This window comes from Rhineura floridana, chromosome 12 (genome assembly GCF_030035675.1).
Source record: "Rhineura floridana isolate rRhiFlo1 chromosome 12, rRhiFlo1.hap2, whole genome shotgun sequence".
NCBI lineage: Eukaryota > Metazoa > Chordata > Lepidosauria > Squamata > Rhineuridae > Rhineura > Rhineura floridana.
The window spans coordinates 31,818,372-31,844,624 of NC_084491.1; the positions used below are offsets into that span (position 1 = coordinate 31,818,372).

General features: G+C 38.9%; 1 protein-coding gene across 6 annotated transcripts in view; it reads right to left on the reverse strand.

The window, feature by feature from the left end:
* ARHGAP32 (Rho GTPase activating protein 32) overlaps window positions 1-26,253 on the reverse strand; it is a 233,127-nt gene that overhangs the window by 151,918 nt on the left and 54,956 nt on the right. For all 6 annotated transcript variants that reach the window (XM_061592443.1, XM_061592442.1, XM_061592441.1 and 3 more), the window contains exon 2: window positions 1,763-1,871. In XM_061592443.1, the coding sequence (XP_061448427.1) occupies window positions 1,763-1,870 (108 nt within the window). In that variant the 5' untranslated portion in view covers window position 1,871. The remainder of the gene's footprint in view (window positions 1-1,762; window positions 1,872-26,253) is intronic.

The window sequence follows — 26,253 nt, forward strand, 5'->3', positions numbered from 1 at the left end:
CTAGGCAACGGTTCAGCACATTGACAGCCTCACCTGAAGAAGATGAAAAGGAGAAGTAGAGTTGCGTGTAATCAGCGTACTGATGACAACGCACTCCAAAACTCCTGATGACCGCACCCAACGGCTTCATGTAGATGTTAAAAAGCATGAGAGACAGAACTGACCCCTGTGGGACTCCACGTTGGAGAACCCACGGTGTCGAGCAGTGTTCCCCAAGCACTACCTTCTGGAGACAACCCGCCAAGTAGGAGCGGAACCACTGCCAAGCAGTACCACCAACTCCCAACTCCGCGAGCCTCTCCAGAAGGATACCATGGTCGATGGTATCAAAAGCCGCCGAGAGATCAAGGAGAATCAACAGAGTTACACTCCCTCCGTCGCTCTCCCGACATAGGTCATCATACAGGGCGACCAAGGCTGTCTCAGTGCCAAAACCGGGCCTAAAACCCGATTGAAATGGGTCTAGATAATCAGTTTCATCCAACAGCGCCTGGAGCTGGCCAGCAACCACTTGTTCCAAGATCTTGCCCAGGAATGGAACGTTCGCTACTGGTCTGTAGCTGTTGAAATTTTCTGGGTCCAAGGAAGGTTTTTTCAGAAGTGGTCTCACTGCCGCCTCTTTCAGACGGCCAGGGACCACTCCCTCTCGTAAAGAGGCATTTATCACTTCCCTGGCCCAACCAGCTGTTCCATCTCTGCTAGTTTTTATAAGCCAAGAGGGGCAAGGATCTAGTACCGAAGTGGTTGCACGCACCTGTCCAAGCACCTTGTCCACGTCCTCGAGCTGAACCAACTGAAACTCATCCAATAAAACATGACAAGACAATGATATTTTAAAATCTGAATCAGGGTTTCCCAAATTTCTTAGTTCATTGATCCCTTGAGCTCATAAAGCTGTTAACAACACCTATCCATATTCTTAGGATTGTAAATGAAATAAAGGCAAGAAATATCAATATAGAATCAACATTTATTAAAAATCAATAATCGTTACTAGGAATTACAACATGTAAAATTAAGGAACAAAAGCAAGTGAAAATAATATAACCATCCTTTTTTATCGTCTCCAATGAGATAGATGGCCCTGATGGGCTTTAACAAGTATATGAATATTGAGTTGTAGGTTTGTGAGTTTGACTCTTAAGTCACTACATTCTTAGATGCTCGGCCTGTTTATCTGTTTGTTCAAAAGAGCACTAGCGTGGCTGAATCCAGCGTCAACTATGTATGAACTTGGAAATGCCAGCAGAAATGGGTAAAAAGCTGCCCAAAGGTTTGGGTATTTGGCAGCAGTTTTCTCCCTGCTCCAGGAACCACGAAAGCGCTTACCATTGAAAAGTGTTTTTGCCTCAAGTTCCCTGCTCATTTCTGAGGCTCACTGTTCCTAATTACATTTTTTGCACTATATCTTGTAAACGTCTTTTCCACCCCATGTCCCTTCTTGGACCCTAAGTCTTTATTCACACATTATGGATCCTAGCTGAAAGAGAGGTTAATGCAAACTGAAAATCACTGCAACATTATGGAACATTTAAATGATCGCTAGCCATGCTCCAGGCCATGTATTAATGGGACAGGATCACCAGGCATCATCGTCATTTCCTCCTCCTCTTACTGATATGTATTCAAAAGATGGAATGCTTTTCACAATACTCACGTCTCTAAAGTGATGAATGCAATGGGGGAGGCAGTAACACACTCTATAAAATACCAGACAACAGCATTTTATGGACTACAGGCATATAACGCAGTGATGCTTTACCATTGCACTGAGAGTCTCTTCCCAATCTGGTCTTTCGCGGGGATGAATGCTTCTCTGAAGTTCTGGCACAAAATCATCCTCTTCTGCATGCAACGAGGACTTCATCATCCTAGAGTGAAAGGGTATAGGCATTAGATAAATTCCAGATTATGAGCAAAGTTTTGATCATTTTGAACATTCTACTATTCACCTTCATACCCAATATCCTATCATCCTGCAAACCTGGTCCTACTTTTTATTTTAATTTTGTAAGCCTGTTTGTAACTGACCTCTCTAGGCTCACACTAGTAAACACTTCTCCTAAGAGCAGCAACTCATTTTTAAACTGTTTTCCCCTTCCAAAAAAACAAACTTTGTGAATGGGGAAAGTGTAGTAACTTAGATCCCAACAGAGCAGCAAGACAAAACCAATTATGATTTCCACACCCACAAGTTCAATTGTGTCCCTCTTCTAATGGAAGATTATTTGATCAAGCAAAGGTTTCTGAAAGTAGGAGATGGAGGCTATTTTCATCAACTCCTCTTTCCTTTTGCAGCCCACTCATATCTCCAGAGGTTTGGGGGATCCTTTGAAACAGCATGGGAAATAGCAGCAGTGTTTGTGTATGTGTGCAGGGGACCATTACACAAATCATCTTATGTATTATTTATTTATTATTTGATTTATATCCTGCCCTTCCTCCCAGCAGGAGCCCAGGGCGGCAAACAAAAGGGCTAAAAACACATAAAAACGTCATAAAAACAGACCTTAAAATACACCAAAAGAAAACAACTTTAAAAACATTTTTTTAAAAGCTTTAAAAACATCTTTAAAAAAAAATCTTCTGGTGGTTAATAAATAATAAAATAAAGTTACACTGAGACCCAAACAAATGACAGTGAAAAGGAAGTATAGATCACAAAACTATTATTTTGATTAAATAAATTCAAAGTGAGCAAATCTGTACTTAGTCATATAATATTATTTTACATTACAGAGTGTCATAGGGAAAAAATGGATTCTGCTCCCTAGGCGCTTACAATTTAACAGAGACAATGAGAAAATCACACAAAGCATGGGTTTGCACAGAAAGGTAAGTTATAACAAATAACTGTAAGGGCGCTTCTCCACTAGGCCTATCTCAATTCAGTTTACATTAGTTTGTAATGGGAATAGAAAATCTGCCTTGGCCACAAGTTGTACAGAGCTGTGGGGCTGTTTTTAATGGCCCTTCTCCTTTATTTCCTTTATTAATGCCGTCTATGGCGCAAATTGTGCAAGAGAAGCCATGTCTCTAATGACATGTGTGAAAATCACCCTGAAGTTGTGGGTACAATGATCAGAGCAATGTCTGAAGGCATGACATTATGCCAGCATTGCTGGCAGATATATTAACACAACTATTTCAGATCAAGATGCCAGTTATGTTAATATTTCTCTCCAGTCCACACTGCCTTGTGTTAGAGGAAGAAATATTTCAATATGACCCTTTTAATTATTCTGAGTTATGCTGTGAATAACAATGTTTTCATCAGCAAGAATAAGAAGAACTTCAAAGACTTGGTACTGTGTATTACAGATTCAATTCAGGATATATATTTTTTAAAGGCTAGGATCTAAAATGGTCCATGGGTACTTAAATAATTTCACCTGAAAGGCTAGTACACGACATAGAATGGAGCTGTCGTGGTTAGCCATGTTTTAAGTTTTGGGAAAAAATCCGTCTCAGAACCCATTAAAAAGTGCTAGAAGAACAATGACTAACGTCATTTATGTTGGTGCTAATGAAGGAAAGTAGAATAATGAAGTGCCCCTGCTATTAGCCATACACAAGAAATGAGGCACTGTTGAAAGCAAGCTGAGGCAGTCTTCATTAGCTAAGAGAAACCAAGGAAAACAGGCAGAACCAATTTGGTTCAAGCTCAGGATTCATTTCTTAATTGCATCAGAAAAAATTGATAAATCAACAGGAACAATATGCCCGGTAAAATGAATAACTTACAATTGATGAAGTTATGTAAATATAAATGAGTAAATAATTCCTGTTGCCTTTTCATAAGAGATCTATTTCTCATGGACACATTAAAAATTTGAACCAAGGAAGGCCTAGTTCATAATTCACACTTATTCATCTCCCGGGGAACAAATGGGACAAATTGTTCCCCTCTTAAAAACCATTTGAAGCCAATCCACAAAAAGTTGCTGGTCCACAAAAATTATACTAGCCTACCTCTGATACATTTACAGTGCAAACCAATACATATCTACTCAGAAGTAAGCTCCACTGGGTTCAATGGCACTTATTCCCAGGTAAATGTGTATTGGGTTGCAGCCTTAGTCAATTGTGGCATAGCTAATAGCCTGAAAGAACAAAACCAACTATTTTCCAGTTTACAACATCTTCCCTATTTGGTTGGCAACAGGCAATTTTTACTTACCCACTTGCCTTGACTGCCTATGGGCATGATAGGCCTATGAGACAAATGGTAACTGCCAGCATCCCTATAAATGTACTGAAAGACAGCAGGCTGCTAAGCTAGTTTCTAAAACAGCAAAAGGCAATTCTAATAATTTCACAACCACTAAATCTACATACAGATGAAGAAAAAATCTGAACTAGAAAACACACTTGACAAGAAAAAGAACGAGCCATACTGGATTATGAACATAATCTAGAATAGAGGTGGTTCAAGGAACAGCTTTCACAGAGTATAATTTCCCAGAAACAGCATTAACACGTATTATTTGCTACAGAAGAAGGGTCCATCTGCACAGCTATCTGGCTGCAGGGCAAATGTCTGAAACTCTACATGTCTAGAGCAGTCAGCAGTGAGAAGTGAATTGCCAGCATACAAACACTTTTTAAAAGTACTGAATTATCTATTACAGCTCCTAAAGCCACAGACAATAAAGAACAGTGATTTAATTAATAACCAGGGGTATATCGTGTTAATTAGATATTTAATCAACAGACTACTGAAGCAAAAATTCAGTGACAAATCCTTCAGAATTTCACAGAAACGCCATGATTCAACATCTTTAAACAAAAATGTTAAATATCTCCTGCTGCCTTGGTGAACTTAGTTACTTAGCCTTTCACTCAAATTATTTTTAAATATTTTATTTAAAAGCATATCCTGCCATATCCAGAGGGCTTCTGACAGTAAGTGCCTGTAAAAAGATTTTCTATTACTTACTTTAAAACTTCACCTATAAGTTTACTCTAGTAGAATACTTCTCATGTATACTACATGAATATAAATTTATCCCTGTCTCACCAGTACATAATGACTATTTTCTAGATTTATTATAAATTCAGGAACCACCAAAACAGTCAACTATAATGGCATCAGGCTGCTGTTCATCATTTTGTCAAAACTATATTTCACAAGCATGTACACTAACGCAAGGTCATTATTAAAGTGAACCAAAGAGCTAAAGCGTTTTAAGCATTAAGATAAATTTTGCTTTTTAGGATCTTATATCTTGTTTCTCCCATCAATATGTTAATAATACCGCTACTTTCTTCTTCCTTTACAATCATGCTACTAGGTTCAGTTCAGTCAACATTATTAGCCATTGTATTTTATTTATTATCTTTATATCCCACCTTTCCTCCAAGTAGTTCAAGGTGGCACACATGGTTCTCCTTATTTTATCCTAAGAATCCTATGACAGAGGTTAGGCTGAAACACAGTAATGGGACCAACACTCTGTGTTGCTCAGACTTATGTCTGAGCTAGGATTTGAACCCTTGTCTCCCTGGTCCAATCATCTACCTGCTTGGCTCTTTTCGGGAGCCTTCAACAACTAACTATAAAGTCACATTTTTAAATATATAAATGTATATTAGTACCTCAGGTTTATTACAGTGGCATGCTACCTTTGCAGGTGGAAGGACCATAGCTCAGTGGTAGAGCATCTGCTTTTGCATGCAGAAGATCCCAGGTTCATTCCTTGGCATCTTCAAGTAGAGCTGGGAATTTTCAGTCTGGAAAACTGGAAAGGTGCTGCCAGTGAGTGTGGGAAACACTGAGCTAGATGGATGCATGACTTGGCATAAGGCAGTTTCCTATGCTTCAGGTGAACCAAGCAAAACTAAGATAGGAAGTTATAGCTCATTTCCAGTCCTATGCCATTTCAACAGTTCAACAACTGAGTGGGGGAGAGAAAGAACTGCAACACACTTCCAACGTAAAAAGCAGTTCTATTAGCAATTCATATTTTAGGAGAAACAAACATTCCTAGAAATAGGAACATTTATTAAAATTGTTACTCCCAGTCTTTTCAACATTTACTTCTGCAGTGAATTTCTCTAGTACAATTTCATCATTTCTATGTACACATAACAAAATATCACACAGAGACAGTCACAGACAGATGCTCATGCAACTCTACCTGTACTTTACAAGAAACACAGGCCATAAAGTGTGTGATCTTTGTACTAGAAGCAATGGAAGCCCCTACATTAGAAAAATCACTTCCTGCATGCTTGAGGGTAAACAGCTTACACAAGACAAACACAACATGTTCTGAATCATTTTTTAACCTGCTTCCTTTCAAGATTAGCAATCTAAGTATTCTTCTAAATAATGGTTCTGCATAAATCATTATGAAATAAGCACTATGTGTTAAAGGCATAATTGCCAGCAACTCTTCTAGGAGTGTAATTAGAAAAAGAATAGAGGCTTTAGCTCCTCTCTAATGAATCCGTTATTTGATAGGAGAAAAACATAAAACTCCCCCCTCCCAAACATCTACACTGACATTATACCCATAACTTTGTTATAATCCAGTCCACACAGTGTTGCTGCCAGCAACCCTGAGAAGCCTTTGGACTCAGGCATTGCAGTCGCAAGATTAGTGGTCTCAGCAATGATTGCCTGGTTGCTGGTTAGCTCTTGGATAGTCCCCCCCCATCACCCCTTGGGCCACAGAAGTAGAGGAAACTGCGTGCCCAGCAGTAATTTCAGGGCCAATAGAGAACTGCCTAGTTAGCCATGTAGGTTTAGTTGGGAGGACTAAGCCTCACATAAGCCCATTCCTCGATCAGTACCTGAGAGCCAGAAAAGGGTGGAGCCTGCAGCTCCTTATGTAGCACTCAGTCCAAGATGAAACATCACTGAAGCAACAAGTCCGATAGAACTCTGTGGAAAACTCCAAGCTCCAGAGCATAGGGAAGCAGAAAGGTCAGAATTGAAAGGAGGCCCATTATTATATTTATTTTCCCAGTCTCAAGGATCTTGGATGTACAATACAGTCCCATTTTGCACTGGTAACAGAATGGCTGCAACGACTTTTTGTATGTCAAAGAAACATAATTCATGGATTTCCTCCTGTGCTCCACTATGAAGACTATTATGGTTGCCCTCTACCATATCAAATGATGAAAGGAAAACCAGTATATAATTGTGATTCAATCCAGATTGTCTTTGTATCACTACATAACAAGAATGATCACCATGGATTCCATGTTTACAGAAAAAGTCAAAAGCTAAATACAAACAAAAACAACTTCAAAACATATTTAAAAATAATCCAAACCCTGAAAATATTCTCTATCAACAATACGCCCTATTGTATCTCATTAAAATATTAACATATGAAGAAAAATCTGAAAATAAATATTTGAGTGAAGGAATATTACCATGTTAAATATTCTGTTAATTCAGGCACGTACAGCTTCATCCTATGCATGTTTACTCAGAGGTTTGCCCCACTACATTGAACAGGTGCCCCACTACATTAACTCTCAAGCAAATGGACAGAATATTGTAGTGCTAGAAGTTCTTTTAAAACTGTATCTTATCATTCCGACATGTTTTCTGACATTTTTAAAGACCCCTTCCTAACCCTCTTTACATGGCCACTGCATATTCTAACGTTGTGATAAGCCGTTAACAGCCAAAGAAGTAGATTTTAGACAATGCTTCCTATCAGCACAGTATTCCAACTGTTCCCATCCTCGTCAATTCAGTCCTTTATAGAGATTGCCCAAGCAATCTCATTGTGGTCCTGTATAAAATGAGATTGACTGGGCGATCTCAAGAGTCGCCCAAGATCTTTTGCTGCCTTGGCAGAGGACAACTCCCCCCCCCAATCTGTCAAGACTGTCAACTGAATGAGACAGAGTACTTCACCATACAATGGCAGGAGGATAGTTTAGGGGACTGTCTGTGTCTGCTCCCTTGGCTTAGGGCCTTTCCAATAGCACTGTGATGTTGAGAGATGGTGGCTACACAAAACAGTTTGTCAGACAAGAGCAGCATCATTGCCACCAGAAGATGAGAACTAAGGAGGGTTGCCGCTGCCCCCTTTGTCTTGTGGTAGGCCAGCCTTGCTTAATCTTATATAAGCTGACATTCAGAGAAACCAGAAGGGGGTTGGTAGTTTTACGCTATGTGTACTGCAACTAACAAAATTCTGATATACCCCAAAATAATTTAAGGTTATACATTTATTTATTTGTATCCCACCTTTCTTCCAAGGAACTTTCCCACACCCCACCTAATTTAATGTTTAAGCAACTCCATCCTTCTCCCAACATATTGCAGGAATAATTTAAGTTGCATACTTATAACCAAAGTTCCAGAGTGCTTTCTACCTAGAATTACAAGCAAGTAGCTGTTCTAGACAAGCCATCTCTCCCCACCTCCATCCAATTCACAGCCACCCCCCATGTAGGTGTTAATTTGGGACTCCAGAGATACAACGTAGTTTGCAGGGCACTTCGCTCTTTAAAATAGTACCAACTAAGCATTTAAGTTTACAGCTAAAAAAATGACAGAGAAGTTATCAAAGTGCCAATAAAAGGCACAGAGACCTCTGTGTAATAACATGAATAGTCTCGCAATCTTCACAATTTAAAACAGAATAAAGTCTTCAGATTAAAGTCTCTCCTCTTCTGTGGGTCACTACATCAAAATTATATTAATCTGCACAATAGCCAAGAATGAAGTGCTAGATTTAAGCAGCAGCTGCTTTCCAGCTGGCACATCCATCCATATTTTACCACACAGAGCAAGCAACTAAGGATTCTCAAATTACTCCATCCTCAACATATTTTCTTATTATGGCAAACTATATATTCTGTCATCAGACCCTTTCCAATTTTGTCTCTTCTAAAAATAATGCAGGGAATCTGTAATTTTCTATGCTTCTAAAACATGAAACTGTCAAAATTAATTCCAAGAAGAGCTGTCTGCTCCGTAGGTTTATTCTTATTCAAATATTTGCTACAGAGAGAAACCTGGTACAAAAATAAAGATATAGCACCTTGGAGTGAGAAAATCAGATTCTATTTTCGTATCTTGCCATTCAAACTTACCTGTCTTCAGTTTGTTTGTCTGCTTCAGTACATACTGTTGATTTATTTCACCCATCCTTCGCTTAACATTACCGTGTTTAGGGAAATCATTGTTATGCTGTCCCTGAGAGTGAGTGATGTATTTTAAACAGCACAACATATGAAGCCACCTTTTGTTTGTGATCATGTAACAGCTTTTCGGGTTCAGGTATTCTGCTGTCTTTAATTTACACTTTTGGAACCCAAAAGATGTGTACACATTCACCTTTTACTGAACCAGTTTCTGTTATCTGAATCTATTGGCCACATTCGCACATCACACTACTATATACCACAGTCTAGAGTGAGATGCATGAGCTAGAATAAATCTGAGTGAACCTCAGCCTTGCATGTTTGCCTCCTCTGGACAGAAATACTTCGGCAGTATTTATTTTTAAATTCTTCTAGTCTTGGCTTGTCATACCATGACAACTAGGTATCATAATTTATACAGGGGACCTCAACCCGTTTGGACCTGGGACCCAACCTTTTTGAACCCATTTGAAAATCTAAGATTCTGTTATGACCACGACAAAATGCCAATTTCACAAACAAACAAACAACAAACCTGATGATGCTCAAAGTTCTCCCCCCTCCCAAAAAAAACCCACACACAAGGGGGAAAAAACACCTACATAGCCCAAAGCAAATCAAATGCAGTCAAAAGAGTAGGCAACACCCCAAACAGGCAAAGCTTTTTTAAAAAACATTTTTTTTAAAATGGGAGGAGCAAGGGTCCTTGGTGAGCATATTGGGACCAGGTTTACAACACACTATTGTCAGTTTTAGAAGCTGACCTCCTTTAAAACTGTCTTGTTTAAACACATCAAAGTTAGCTAAAATCACTATCCCAGGTTCACATGCAACAATACAGCAATATTAGGGGGAATTGAAAATAAAGGTTGCCAAAGTACTCTTCCAGGCCCTATGGGAGGGAAGCAGGGAACACAGGAGTCCAAGGCTCAGTTCGGTTCATTTCAGCTCATAGATGTCACACAAAAATGTGGGTTCCTTCTGTCTGCACCACAGCCTACTGAAGTTTGGAGGGGGGCATTTTCTGTTGTGGTGCCCACTTTGTGGAAAGAGTTCCCTAGAAGATTAAGAAAGCATCAACAAATGGATGCCTTCACAGACAGTTAAAGACTCTTTTTGTTTTCCAGATGTTTCCCAGCTGCTGATACTGAGTTTTCTTTGTTGGTTCTGGCTGTTGTAATTGCTGAAATTATGTGTTATGATTATCTGGATGTTTTAACTGTTATTAATTATTGATGTTATTAATGGATTTTATTAATACTGTGAATCACTTTGAGATTTTAAATGAAAAGGCACATAGGAACATAGAAATCTGCCTTATACCAAGTCAGACCATTGGTCCATCTAGTTTAGTATTGTCTACACTCACTAGCAGCAACTCTCCAGAGCTTCAGACAATGTCTTCCCCAGCTGTATCTGGAGATGCCAGGGATTGAACCTGGGTCCTTCTGCATGCAAAACAGATGTTCTGCCACTCAGCTACAGCCCTTCCCATGAACACAACTTTTTTAAAAAATGAAAAGAAGGGCTTACAGGTATTGATGAATAATTACTTGCTGTGAATTCCTAAATGTGTCTAACCATTAATATATTCATAGGCAAAACAGTGTAATTAGGAATGTCCTCTCACCTAAAGTCACCAATCTAACTTTAACTGTCAAAAAAGTAAAAATGTGTCAACATGGATGTTGCTCTCATCAGCCCCAGCCAGCACGGCCAATGGTCAGAAATTATGGGATGTGATTATGGGAACAATATGTCAAAGGCACCACATTGGCTAGCCTGATTTAGACAACAACCATCTTAGGTGCACAGTTCAATAATTATCAGCAATTGTTTTATGAAGTCAAGCTGCTGCAAGGGTGACATCTCTTATTTGTTACATGCTTGTCTTAAAAGTGTTTTAGTGTAAATATATCATCTTGGAGAATTCAAATGCAACCCACTGACCTTCAATAGTATTTCCAGTAAGAAAATCACTATGTAAGACAAGCAGATTTTTCTACTGGATGCATTTATGTAACTGAGTGCCAAAAGTGGAAAAGGGGGTGTGGTACAGACAAAATTGTTCTCTCATGCATTTAGAAGTTAGCATTATGACATATGTTACTAAAATAGAGCACAAAAGAGTACTTATTAACAATTGTTTACTCAATAAACATAATATTAAATGAATTACCTGAGCATCCTAGACAAAAGAGAAAACTTTCTTCAGCTAGACTAGACAATGAAATACTATTCAGCACAACAGCTTGGCTAGGGGGCACTATATGCCATTTACAGGTAGAAGCACTGGTGCTTTTAGGTAAAGAGCATTCTTTTACAGTTAGTTTCAGGACAGAATGATTTCCATTTGGCTCTGTTTCTTGCTTTTTAAAAATTATTTTTATTGAGATTTTAAAATGGAAATAAAGAACTTTGTCAGATCTGCAAACAGTGCTTGTGTCCACATTAGTTTAGCAGGACACAACAAAACCAGAAATTATCATCAAATTATATAGTGTATCCTTCCAGATAGTAGTGGGAAGTCAGGAGATACATTTCTTCTTTACAACAGTTTACATACACAAAAAAGGCGGAAAGTGTCCTTCCTGAAATTTATGCTGCTAAATTTCTCCTAGGCCTTTCTATAACTACTTGCCAACTTCAGCTAATGCTGTTTGAAATATCCTGTAGCACCATCTTTTAATTGAAAAGTCCTCCTCAGATTTCCAGTAATGTCCTATCTATCTAGCTACCTAGCTAGCTAGCTAGCTATTTATTTATTTAATTAATTAATTAAATTTGTTAGTCGCCCATCTGGCGACGTACAATAAAATACAAATACAATCCATAAAAACATAAGCAAAAGATTAAAACTACCCCTAGAACTGCAGACTAATGACCTAAGTCCCCTCCCCAGCCTGGGTAAAGAGCCAAGTCTTCAAGGCCCGTCACAAACACAGCAAGGAGGATGCCTGGTGGAGGTCAGCTGACAAGGCATTCCATAGTGAAGGAGCCACTACAGAAAAGGCTCTTGACCTAGTCCTCTCCAGTCTAGCTGCTTTTGTTGGGGGAACAAGGAGTGAACCATTCGTAGACGATCTTGTTCAACAGCGCCCCAGGTGAAAGTGGAGGCGTTCCTTGTTTGGCATCATCACAAGCTGCTGTCCTTTGCAGAGAGAGCCCGATTCCAGTTTTCCCAGAACTACCGTGCCCATATCCTTATATTTATCAACAATTGGCAGCCTGATTGGTCCATCAACTGATCTGTTGAAGTTTGGCAAGTTATCCAGATATGGAATAAATGGTAGCCCAATACACCAAGGACAGAAGTCCGATTGCTCCTTGAGGTTTGCTCCAGTCAGTCCAGGGCAGGGCATGAAGTGAATATCTTTTTTGGGATTGAAGCCACCTTTCTTCAAAAACAGCACCAAGTTCTCTTTACATTCTTCATACCTTTCATTGCTTCAGTTCACAGTTGGATCATCCATACAAACCCCTGACTTCTGAGGTCAAGCATTGTAAATATGACACAACAGGTTGTACATTATTGTAGTAAATTATGAATATTTTGTCAGCCAAATTGCAGACATTCCATTCCATCCGACCTTTGCTCCCAAATTTCTGAGTATTTGCAGTCTGATCCTGTGCAGGAAGTGACTTTTTTTCAGAAGGCATTTAGAGGAGGAGAGAACTGGTTGCTGCTGCTGCTATTAGTAACTGTCATTTAGTGATCTGTTGTATTTTTAACAGACTTTTTATGTTGATGTATTCTTATTTAGTTGTTTTATCGTAAAGTAGCCTGTGGAAGGGCAGTATATAAATAATCTAAAAAAACAAACTTCCAGTGAGTTCTAGTAACTTTGTAGAGGATTTGCTTTGTAACCTTATATGTGTACAGCACAAACAGAAATCCATTCATTTCACAATTACCCCCCTTGTTTTTATGCACCCCACATGGTGCAGTGGTTAGAGTGTCAGACTAGGTCTGGGGAGATAAAGTTCAAATCCCCACTTAGTTATGAAGCTCATTGGGTGACCTTGGGTTAGTCACCATCTCTCAGCCAAACCTCCCCCACAGAGTTGTTGTGGGCATAAAACTGGGAGAGGGAAGACCATGTACAATGCCTTGACTGCCTTAGAGAAAAGGCAGAATAGAAACATGGTTAAATAAATACAATTAAGTATGTAATGCAAAAGGCCTGTGGGCCGCATGACCAAAGGCTTTGATCCCGGAGAGTATACACTTTTAATTGCGAGCCAATGGGCTAGATGCAATAAACTTCTACTCAAAGTTAGACCCATTGAAATGAATGGACATAAGTTAGCCATCTCTTAATTTCAATGGTTCTACTCTGAGGAGGACTAACATTGGGTACAACCCAATATGTTTCAATTAAAAGAACCAATTGATATTAATGAAAAAAATTACAAAACTGAAAACTCTCATAAATTTTAAAATAATTTCCCTTTCGTCATTCAAGTCAATGTATCCCACTTGCAATGCATCTATTTTCCTGGTTCTGCCTCATGCACATTAGAACTCACAGCCTCACCTCCCTCTGGAATCCTTCCAACTCTGTTCTCCTTTCCCATTTCTCAATCCACACCATGCCCTTACTTGAACTGCTTTACTATGTCTGATCTTGTCTGCCCCACACTGTAAACTCTGCCAAGCAAGGAAAACTGCCTACTCTATTTTGCAAGCATTGTCTCTTATAGAAATCGTTAAATATTAATTAGAGAATCAAAGTCAAATAATAAATCATATCCCAATAGTTTATACTTACAATTTCAAAGCATAAGAGCAAAGAGGGTACCTGATATTTACAAACAGTTGTAAGACCAAACTCTTTAATTACAAGCTCTTTAATTAAACTATGGAATTCAATACTACAGGGTATTACTAAGTCAAATAGATTAGTTGTATTTTTTAACGGATTTGTGACACAAGAAACAAAGCTGATTACATCCTGATAAAATTGCACGGTTTAATAACCTTTGTGGCTCTGAGGATGTGCATGCATTTTTGTTTACATGACAATATGCATGACCATTACCTTAGGTACTTTCCATTGGTGTCTCTTAGTACTGCATGCTTTGATGTGGTGAGCTAGGTTCAAATCCCACCTCACCTGCATACATTTGATGGCTTTATCCATCTCTCTCTCTAGCCTGAAAGTCTAATTTATAAAACAGGAATAATAGTAACCCTACCTTGCTGGCCTGTTGCAAGAATCAATGAAGTATAAGATGAACACACACATCATACAGACACAAACAGGCCTGACTGTATGTCACAGTAAACCAAACTGCCGGAAAGGAGCTCACAACTGCCTTACTCTTCCCCAGTCTTTTTTTACTCCAGTGCCACACTGAGCTAAGCTAAGGTTTATTATTAGTTAAAGTGTAGAGTTAGTGAGAAGAAACCTTAATCACAAGTCCGGGTTCAGAGGACAAGTTATACCTTGGCTAAACCTTGGTTTAGCTCAGCACAGCACAGGAGCAAAATTCTGGGAAGCAGCAAGGCTTTGACAAGCTCTTCTTCAGGAGACCACACATGTGAGTGGTCCCAATAGGCCAGTTTGGCTTACTGTGATGTGTAAACCAGGATACAGTATACAGGTTTTGTAAATCATGTTCATGAAATATAAAACTAACAGTATTTATTAAAAGCCTCTCACAAAGGTACAGATAACAGAGTCCTCCAATGCAGTAGAGCCCCACTCATATGGCGGGTTACGTTCCAGACCCCCGCCAAAAAGCGAAAACCGCCAAAAAGCAGAACTCATTGAATAGAATGGCGCGTGACACCCGAAAACCGCTGTAAAAGCGGAACAAGCACCGTATGAGTGGGGCTTTAATCTAATTGCATCTAATTGAGACCACCGCATTAGCGAAGCGCCATAAAGCGGGGCCCTACTGTATTGCCTTTAGGTAAATGGCTCTGCTGCAGCATGCTCCAAGACAGACTATATTGCATCTCATATTTGCAACAGCTGAAGTTCAGAGCATAACACTGGCGTTTGCCAGCTATACTGTGGTCACTGAAAATGTGTGAAGAGTTTTTAATATCTCACTTAATCAACAAAGCATTGATAATTGAATACAGCTTGAAGCTCTATCGAAAAGAAATTTTATTCATTCTAATTATTAAATCCTATTTAGGAGTTTAAAATGTTAAGATCTACTTCAGCCAATTATTAGAGTAAGTGTTGTCATAACACATCTGTCCGGCAGAACAGAAGGCCAGAAAAGTAAAAGGAATTGGGAAGTGAAGGACATACTTGAATATATGCAATGCATTTGGGTGGGAGGGGGAACACATTAAATGCTCTTATTCTTTTTACCAATAAAAGAATGTCATCTTTGTTCCCTCATACACCTTACGTATATTAAGATGACAATTTGCACAATAAACACAGATTTTTTAATTCAGGTAGTTTTCATTTACAGGAACAGTTCATTCTTACTTTCAGAACAGCAAAGAGTTTTATAATATCAATGATCATTCATAAGGTCATGCACACTAGTACCATTATTAAACACTTTGATTCATACTTTTTCTAACAGCAGCTGTAAATGACATGCCATAAAGCAAGGCTGGCCCTGCCATTAGGTGCAGTGAAGTGATTACCTCAGGTAGCAGATGCTTTATCAGCAACAGTGCCTCATAACCCCCCTGAATGTTCTACTCCGTTGGACACAGCTATGTATGCTACTCAGCTTATCCCAGACCCCACTACTCTGCTGTCCTTGGGAATGGGGAAGAATCCTATCTTATCACCACTTCAGATTCAACTGCCAGTCCAGTCATCTGCTGTATATGGAATAACAATATATGGGGCACCATTTTGTCACTTCCCTCAGATAGCAAAATGTCTTGGGCCAGCCTTGCCTGTAAGAGAGCTAGGACAGGGTACAGCTATTCAAAGTTACCCCCCCCAACCAAAAAACATGGAAAAATCACTCTCAGCTTCATTTCATTCCTCTGTAATACAAATAGCTGGCTATTAAGTCCTTCAAGTGAGAGGAACCCATATAATAAAATATCTGAACTTTGTATATTTGTGTGCAAACTGAAATAGGAGAGCTTAGAACCACCTACTTCCTGCTCATAAATAACTTTTGGTCTTGCAAAAGCAACCTTTGTTTTTAAAAATATAGGTAGGAGGTTGCAGTTCCAGTCAAGGTAAGTTTTCTGTTTTAAAGGACAACTCCACCCTGTATGCTCTCTGTAAGGAAACATTTATGCTACCTTTGCCTCGAAGAAGATCCTAACTGAAATTAAGCAGGATTATTTCAGATCAACAACAGCATAAATCTAAGGCTAAACTGATGGAAAAGATTTGCCCTAAGGTTATCAGCACTATTTAATTCCACAAGATTTTTAACTAAACAACCAGGACTCAAACTAGTTTTGAAGAACTAGTGTTAAATTCAGTTCTCAGCCCAAATATATATAAACAAAATGCAGATACAAGCACAGAACAATTCCTTGTAATTCAGTTTCATGTGTATTAACAGAATTTTATTATTCAGGTTATATATATTTTAAACAATGTTGCAGTATTATCTTACATAAACCACAGAGAGTTAAAGACCTCCACACAAAATAAAATTGGGGGAGGGGGGATAAAAAGCCATGATTATACCATGCCTACTTTTATGATTGTATAATTAAATACAGGAGTCTGAAAGACACATTTTTTGCTCAATCCCAATAAATAACTGATTTGTTTATTTTTTGTGTTTTTAAAACTCACCCCTTTCCTCCTTTATGTATTAAAAAGAATTTGCACTATTGTGGTTTGTATTTTATTACAGAATTGGCTAAAATCAAAGCATGAAACAAATATTTTTTTCCTTAGGGACAGCTAGCACGTCTGATGGAGATTTTGTTTTGTTTAAAATGAAAAGTGGATTAAAATGTCTCTCAAAAAACTCTCTCTGGGTGATTTATTGATAGTACTGACCTTTTGGATTCATCAAGATTGCCTTCAGTTCTTATCGCCCCTGCAGTAGAAGCTGCTGAATAGATATTGGTAAAAGCAGCAGCAGCAGCTTCTCCAATCCCTCCCTCCATGTTGCACACAGACACACACTGCAGAAGCAGCAAGAGGAGGTGAATGCATGAGAAGCCAAAAAGGGAAAGGGCAACAACCAAAGGTTGGTTCTCTTCTTCCCCCCCCCCCCAAAAAAAATATAGCAGACACCTCTTCACCTCTCTCAGGCTCAAAAATGACAGCAATTAACATAACCTCCTCAAACATGTGTGGTTAAATATCCTAACCGAGGACAAAAAAGCAGCTTGCAATGCCATATTCCTATTTTTTCTTCATTCAGCAATTCACATTTTATCCAGGCTGCTATAAGCATTTCAACTGTAAACCTTTCCAGGCTGAGGCATGAAGACAGAAGGTGGTTTCTGTATTGTAAAATGACATTATAGCAATTACTGAGAAATGTGTATTCATCTGGTGTGGATCTTTTTGTGGCTAACTCTGTAGATTGTGTGTAATTAGAGTAAGAAAATTAGATTTGAATTTGTACACCATATGCAACCTAACCTTGAGCAGGTCACTTAATCTCTTTGAAATTCAGCTCTTCTTCTATGAAGGTTTGATGCTGCACTGGAAAGACTATTAATATTTATGATGCATTCCAACACCTTGTGTTTATGTTATTTTTTGAATTTGCTGCAGTATATACTATTTGGTTTGCAAACTTTAATTGATGAATCAACGTAAGTTATAGGAGGCAATGGACTTGAAGGCAATATGCTACCCACAGATTTAAAGTTACATAAATGCAGATGCTTAAATAAACCAGTCCTAGCTGCCCTTACGTTATTTATGTTATATTTATTTTTCAATATATATATGCTGCCTTTCAGCCATAGCATCATAAAAACTTAAAATAAGAGATATTGCATAAACATCAAAAGCAATTTAGGGGCAGATCACATGATCAGATAAAATGATGATCCCATAGCACTTCTGTATATGTCAAAGAACTATTAAATGTACAGTAGCAAATCTAACCCCTGAACAGATTAATAAATCAAGAGTACTTTAGGACTATGAAAACAAAAATATCCACTGATGGGCAGGGAGGGGTAATATTGCCTTTTAGAAATTTCACCTTAGAACAAGAGGGTGCTTCACAGAAGAATAAAGGGATACCAAATTTTCTTCAAATGTCATCTATCAACAGCCATTCCAAAATGCCATAGAAAGAGATGAGACCGCAGAACATCTCCATCAGCTCTGCTGAAAGTCCAGCAGCTTTTGGCTCCTCTTCTACCAATCTTTCCATGCCAACTTGTCACTACAGAAACAATACCAGAGCTCCCTCCACTTCCTCCTGCCCAATCCCTTTTCCTTTTATACTGTGCCTCTTAGATGGTAACCCTAAGGGCAGAGACTGTTTTATCACCAATATTCACAAACCCCTTCTAGCCTCTTTACTGAGCAGGTAGGAGATAAACTCCTGGAATACCACTGGTAGTGACAAAATTCTTGTTGGTGGCTGAGAAGACCAGAAAGCAGCTAGTGCAAATATGGTCTGATTTTAGTGCCCCTCGGATTGTCCTTGCGTGGGATTTTAGGATTGTTGTGACTGAATACTACTTTATTGTATTTTTATGCTGTTTTTTTCTATCTAGTAATTTATCTATTACTAGAACTATTTGTGATGTTCCTAATTTGGGTCTGCACGCCACAATAATAAAATCAGTCTCCAAATTTGGATTATTAACAGTTTGCATTTCTCAGTTTCTTGAAGAACTCTACATAAGAGTTCTTGCAGAACTGGGTAGAGGTCACTTCTCAATGATATAACTATCAATAACATATGCATGCTCTGACCTTCTTATCAAATCTTGCCAAACTGGTTCGTGATAATCTCAAAGAGTTTTGAGTGGGAGATATGTGAACCCATGTGAAATAACTCCAATAACTAATTCATCTGAGGATACAGTTTTCTGGAAGGTTGTGCTTCTATTTGAAAGATAGGTCCACAATGTCATGTGCAGTATCGGTGAAAATCATGCCTTTTGTTGTGGAATCTGTTTAGCTTGTGCAGCAAAGATACTTTTGGAATGTATATTTACTGAATATCTAAAGTTCAATGGGTCTTGCTTCATAAAGACACCGTTTTTGCAAAATACACCACTGATTTCAGTAGGGGTTACCTGCTCCATCTGGGCAGGACTTGGAAACATCCATCTGCATACATTTCCAGGGAAATATCTGGCCTTACTTGCTGCTTATTTCATTCACTAAACTACAGTTCCATTTTCACCTCATCCAACTGCAACTCAATGTAGCCACAGAATAAAGCTAAAACAAACCGTCAGACCACATACACACATAACAATAAGCCATTTTGACCAGTTTGCACATAACTCTAAGACAAGCCATGGCTTAGTGCAAACAAGTGGACTCCCGGAGAGAAGACTGTGGCCACTTTGCTTCTCCTCTGGTCCTTCTGCTGCCATTCTGCTGTGAGCTAAGCCATGGTGTCTTATTGTTACACCTGAATCCTGGGCTTGTGATTTATCTTGCTCCAGAAAAGCCAAGAGTGGTAGCCATGGTTTGTTCTATGGCTTACCTAACATAGTTCATGGGGGGGGGGGAGAGAAATAAACCACAAGTTGGTGTTCAGCAGAAAGACTGAAGAGGGAGCAAAATAGCCACAATCTTTACTCCAGGAGCCCATAGGATGCTCATTCATGATGACTTGGCTTAGCATTACATGCTAACTGGGCCAATGTTTGCTTTGTTAAACCATGCTGTGCACGAGCTATGTGTTGGGTGCAGGTGCACACAGCCCAAGTGCTCATATTTCACTCCTCTCTTGAGTCGGGAGACAACACATGGAACAATTGGCTTAATGTTACATTCAAACACAGGATCACAGCTAAACAAACCATGATCAGGAAGCCAGCAACAAACCATGGCTTTGCAGTTGTGGCTTGGGTGAAACAAACCACGATCCCAAAGGAGCAGAGCAAGAGCACTCGGGCAGTGTGCTCCGTCATGCAGCTCCTGTGCAGTATAGTTTAACACCGACACACAGTGGCTTAGAGTTAAGTGCAAATACAACAACACTAGGTTTCAAAGAATAGGTAACATTTACAAAAGATGCAAGTCTAAGTTGGCAGAAATATGTAAAATACATAGCACCAAATCAAAGAGTTTGAGGTCAAGCTACGTGGAAGATTGGATCTCCAGCTTTTTAGATACTGGCACTCAAAATGAGAGGCAGGATAGATGAAACAGATTACATCTTTCAAAGAAAGTGAGTTCATTGTATTAGCACAGGAATAAATTATACAAGATCATGTAGAATTTCAGGTGTTCTCAACAACCATTTCTGGGAAATTCCCAAAGGAACATCATCTCTTTTCATCTGAGAAGACACTAACTAGGTCAAGACTAGTTCTACTTCCTAAATTCAATCAATGAACAAAAACTTACAGAATGCTATCCAGGCATTCTTCTTTGTGGCAGCTGAAGAAAGGACTATGTGAATATTTACACATGGTCAGAAATAGGTAACTGTCCTTGTTAGGTGTATGAAAAAGAAAATTATTTTAATACTTTGTTCACTCCACTCAGCATTAAGTAGTCTGTACAATAATTACTACCAGCACTATCATATATCATAATATATTATGTAAGATTTCTTCCTCCACCCAGGCAATAAAAGCCAGGTAACCCCACTGCTCAGCAAATCCATCATATACACATACATTTAGCAGCAATAATATTCCATTGTAATAGCCTCTTGATGTTGCATTCTATGTATCAGCCACACGGAAGGGAAGGGCCAATTCAACAATAAAGAAATAAGGTTCTCCAGGGCACTTAAACTATGCCAAACCAAGGGATGTCATTGCATTCACACATACCATTAACCCAGTTTGCGAGGACATTTACATGGGCTAAAGTTATCTGAAGACTGATGGGAGATATGATAGCTGTCACACAGAGGAGGGCCAGGACCTCTTCTCAATCTTCCCAGAGTGCCCGACACTAATGGGCTCAAGTTACAGGAAGCCAGATTTCAACTGAACATCAGGAAAACCTTCCTAACTCTTAGAGTGGTATGACAATGGAAACAATTACCTAGGGGAGCGGTGGGCCCTGGAAGGACTCAAGAGGCAGCTGGACAGCTACCTTTCAGGTATGCTTTATGTTGGATTCCTATATTAAGCAGGGGGTTGGACTCGATGGCCTTATAGGCCCCTTCCAACTCTAGTATCCTATGATTCTATTAACCCTTTTCCAGTGTCTTTCCATAACAGAAAATGTATGTTCCTTTGTCCCTTTCCCTCACAAGAAGCAGGCATGATTGTGTGTGTCAAGAATGCCTGATCTTTAAAATGTCTCAGTAATGAAGCCTAGAGACCTGGCCCCAAAGGAGCAAAATATTCCCAAAGTCACGTTATTTCCAAACACCAAATCAAAACAAGCTACAACCCAGAAGAGCTCTTAAGCAAAGTGGCTGCCTACTATATAGCAACAAATCTGCAATCAACAGAGTTCTAATTAAAAACCCTTCAAGCTTTGTTTATTATTAAATCAGCTAAAGAACTAGTGCACAGACCCACCTGAAAGTTCTCTGGAAGAACCCAGTACTGAAATTAGTGAGATCCACACAAGTACATACCACCACTTGGATGGAGGATGTTCATACATGGCGCTGAAAATTAAGGGGAGACTGGTCTAACAATGAGACCATTTTGTTTGTGGAGCTTATGGAAGTACGAAATGAAAAGATATTTAAAAATATTTTTCCTTCAAAGAGTAGGTGACTCTGAAGTAATAAAAAAAGGCTTTCAAAAAGGCAGCTATTACTGAGGATTTGGCAATATACAGTTTTACACACACATTTAAAACAGATTAGGGCCGGCCCTAAAAAGCGATATTCCAATCAAGCAGTAAATCTCCAAAATCATTATTACAACGCACACTGAATGCATCTGGGGTTGAAACTGTTCCTCAGATACAGACTGCTGCTCATCTGAAGCTGGCAACTTAATTTAAGTATAGGGTTTCTGTCATTCACCTACCACAAGATCATTGAAGAAACAGACAGATTTTCTGATGTTCGGCTATCACAGTATTCCCACATATGTGGAAACAAAATGTGAAGCTGACCCTGACTAGATGACTTATTTCCATACTGGCTGTTCTTCAAATAAAATACTCTGAACAACGACTTTTGCTGTGTGTGTATATGTCCATCCAGTGTGCCTTCAAGAAGGCCCCACCTACTTATTTCTGGTCCTCCCAATGCCACAACGCTTGCCATTTCAAGAAACAAATGCTGGCATTCATGTTTGTACATAACCTTCCCTCACAGAAGGAACAAAAACAGCAGAAGCCAAAAAACCATTGCCAAATACTTGTTTTTACTTCCATTTTTTGTAAATAAAAATGAAGCTTTACTTCAGGTCTAAAAAAAATGAAGTAACTAACCCCAAGAGGCACTCCTGTTCACTTTCCCTGTCCCAATTCTCTACTTCAGTATATAGATGATTGGGAATTCTAGTAGTCAAATGCACCTGTTAGCCGTTTCCACTTCCAATAAACCATGAAGACAAGCCAGGGCGATCAAACTAGCATACATTTCACTTTGGTGCTTTCGCATTTTAGAGGGCAATGAAAATCATATAACAGATTATCTAGGCAAGAGTTAATGTGGTATAATAGGTAGAGCAGGGGCAGTGAACGCTATAGCCCTGCAGGTGCTGTTGGGCTCCTATAAGCCCCAGCCAGCATAGCTAAAGGTCAGAGATGATGGCGGCTGTAGTACAATCATATATGTAAGGCCACATGTTCCCCATCCCTGAATTTGAGTGCTGGCCTAGGACTGGAGAGAACCAGTTTCAAGAAGCTCAGTGGGTAACCGCAGGTCTGTCACTACCTCTCAGCCTAATCTACCACACAGGGTTATTGTAAGGATAAAATGGGGTCAGGGAGAAGGAGGAAGAAGAGAAGGAGTATTTATTCAATTTGTATACGGCCCTTCCTCACAAAGGACCTCAGGGCAGTTCATGGTTAGGGATCATGGTTATGGGACTTACTGAGCCATGTGGGTACATCATGCCATGCCATATTGAGAGAGATCACTAGTAGAGTGGTCATCATGGCTTCAGAAACCAGTATAGTGCAAGATTCAATATCAAAAGACCTTGGGCTGCCAATCATCGTGACCCCATTTCTGTCTTATCAAAGACTTCAACATGCAGCCTCAAACATTCAGTGTAGGTATAGCTTACAATCCCACATGTGGAGATTCCTCTGCTCATCATTTCAGCCAACTGGGTGATGTGGATTGCTACATCCTGACATACCATTACCAAATTATGATTTTTGATTTGTTTAAAAGAAAATCTTTTAAAATGCTCAAATATTACAGGGGAAAAAAACAACAGAAAAGCTCATGGCTTTTTAAAATACAGTTCTGGGGACTAGATCATGCCATCACATACAGAACGAACATCACTGTGTGTGTTACTAAATCATAAGCAGTGTGACTAATGAGATGCTGAATGTGTCAGAACACCATGAGGTAGGACTAAATTTATTTTTACAAGAAATGTATTAGTAAAAATAGCACTTTGGATAATGAGTTTATGATAGCTAGACTGAAGAAAACATATCCCATACCTAGCCAGAAATCTTCTCAAATTAAATCTGTGAAAATGAAGTCTGTGATTTTTCAGGCAGGCAATAAAGAATGGTTAAGTCCCACTGACATACAGTCGACACCTACACAGATCCTAAGAACATACATATATACAAATTGCAACATATTAAAGCTAGCGTAACCACATTTTTAAAACTAGGCAAACAGTTCTTTTTTTCCCTACTTGCCCCTTCTATTTCCAGGTCACCTCACTTAAATTATCCAGGCATATTACACCCAATAAAAGTAGTCAGAGGGTAGGACCCAAAGCAATCGGTTCAAGTTATATGAGAACGGATTTAAAGAAATATTAGGAAGAGCTTCCTGATCGTATGAAGTGTTTGACAGTGGAACATACCGTCTCATTAGATCCAATGTGGTGTAGTGATTAAGGTGTTGGACTACGACCTGGGAGACCAGGGTTTGAATCCCCACACAGCCATGAAGTTCACTGGGTGGCCTTGGGCCTCTCAGCCTCAGAGGAAGGCAATGGTAAACTTCCTCTGAATACCGCTTACCATGAAAACCCTATTCATAGGGTTGCCATAAGTCGGAATCAACTTGAAGGCAGTGCATTTCCATTTCATACAGTCTCTGAAGGTAGTGGATTTGCCTTCATTTTTAAACATATACTGGATGGCCTGATACTGGATACTATAGCAGTGGATTTCCTGCAGTGGCAGGGGGTTCGACAAGATTAACACTGTGGCACCTTCCAACACTTTGATTGTAAATGAAACAAAGACTGGAACACTCAAATAATCATTTCATATTTAGAAGGCAAATACAATTCTTTAAATTTTAACTGTCGCATGAGTACTACTAGGCAACTTTCCTATTTTGCTACATGCTATTAAATTTTTGGGGAATTCATGAAAAGTAAGGCAATTTTCAAGGATGGATCACTTATGTCTGTTCTGCCACAAAGATTTATATTTAAATAACTGGCTTCAACTAGCATCTAAACATACAGGTTTTTACCTGGGTGTACGAAAAAGTAATGTTGGAAATAAACATAAGGTAGCTTTACTATTAAGAGCATATATTGTATGTCTTTATTTCCTGTTCAGCCAAACAGAGAGACCAATAATCAGCCATTCCCATTTACTAATGTGGTAGAAGACTCAAGATTTGTCTTAACCAAAATAAAATTTTGAATTATTTGCTTATAGCAGATTTCAAGCATTAAATCTTTAAAAGAATTATGCCCTATTTTTACAAAGTTGCTCTACTGTTTGAGAAACATTTTTTCTTCTCTGTAAGAGTATTGGGCTTATCCCTGTTCTTAGGTCTTTTATGTAGGAGTAGCAACATTTAATGTTGGTGCTGTCAAGAGAGTTGATGCTAGTAAAAAAAAAAAGACATCTCAATTTGAAGTTGAACTTATAAAATTCAATTTAGCCTATTTTTTTTTAAAGAAAAGAGGAGTTTAATAACAAAACTCATAAGTCACAGACACTCCATTCAATGATTGTGCACATTTGAATATAATGCAGTACTACAAGAAGATTTGGGAAACAGCTCTTATGACCACACTGGCATGGTAGGTGAGATTGCTGTGTCAAACAATGCTTCATCCAAGAGCACTTAGAATGATGACGGAGGGTTCAGAATTCAACACAAACCCTGATTTGTAAGATTAACATTAGTAAGCTTCCCATCCTAAGAGAAAGACTCACTATGATTCATAAGGCAAGCCATATTTTGAAGACAAATAAAAGCTGTCTTTGAATAGCAGTAGCTGAAACACCTCAGCATAATCTTTCAGACCCAAGCAAGCAAGCAAAATATTGTCTCAGTATGTTTTATTTGATTACACATGTGACCTACTTCAGGCTTCACTTTGGTTTGATTATAATTAACAGTAATTTGTACAGATTCCAATTTAATACATGAACTCACTCATTGAGAAAAGCAAACTGGCCGATTTAAAGCCAAGCACAAATGCTTAAATATGTTTGATTATGTTTAATTTAAAACAAAAGAAGTTATTTTGCATACTGAGCTTTTACTGTTCCTTTCCTAAAGTCTTCAAGTTGCAATTTTGGGAAAATTACTTAATATGGACAAACCTTTAAAACACAATCATGTCTTAACCCAGGTAAAGAATTCCATGTTCCATTTAATGGACATATTTTATTATGATTTGCTTTGATAAAGCTTATGGGTTTTACAACTTGATGTTTAAGTGTAGTGTGGTGATAACATGGAATCCATCAGGCATCAGGCCACTTACACAACAGTTTTTTCCATCCCCCAATTAGCATCCTGCTATCCCCCAAAAGCCTCTCTGGAGGGTCAGGGAACCTTCCTGAATGGTGTGAGCCTTTTTCATATTATTAAGAGTTTGAAGATGTGTGTTGATCTTAAAGGTTGGTGGGTGAGGAAATATGGGGATGGGGGAGGTGATAGACTAGGGAGGGAGACCTAAAGCAAGAATTATTAATC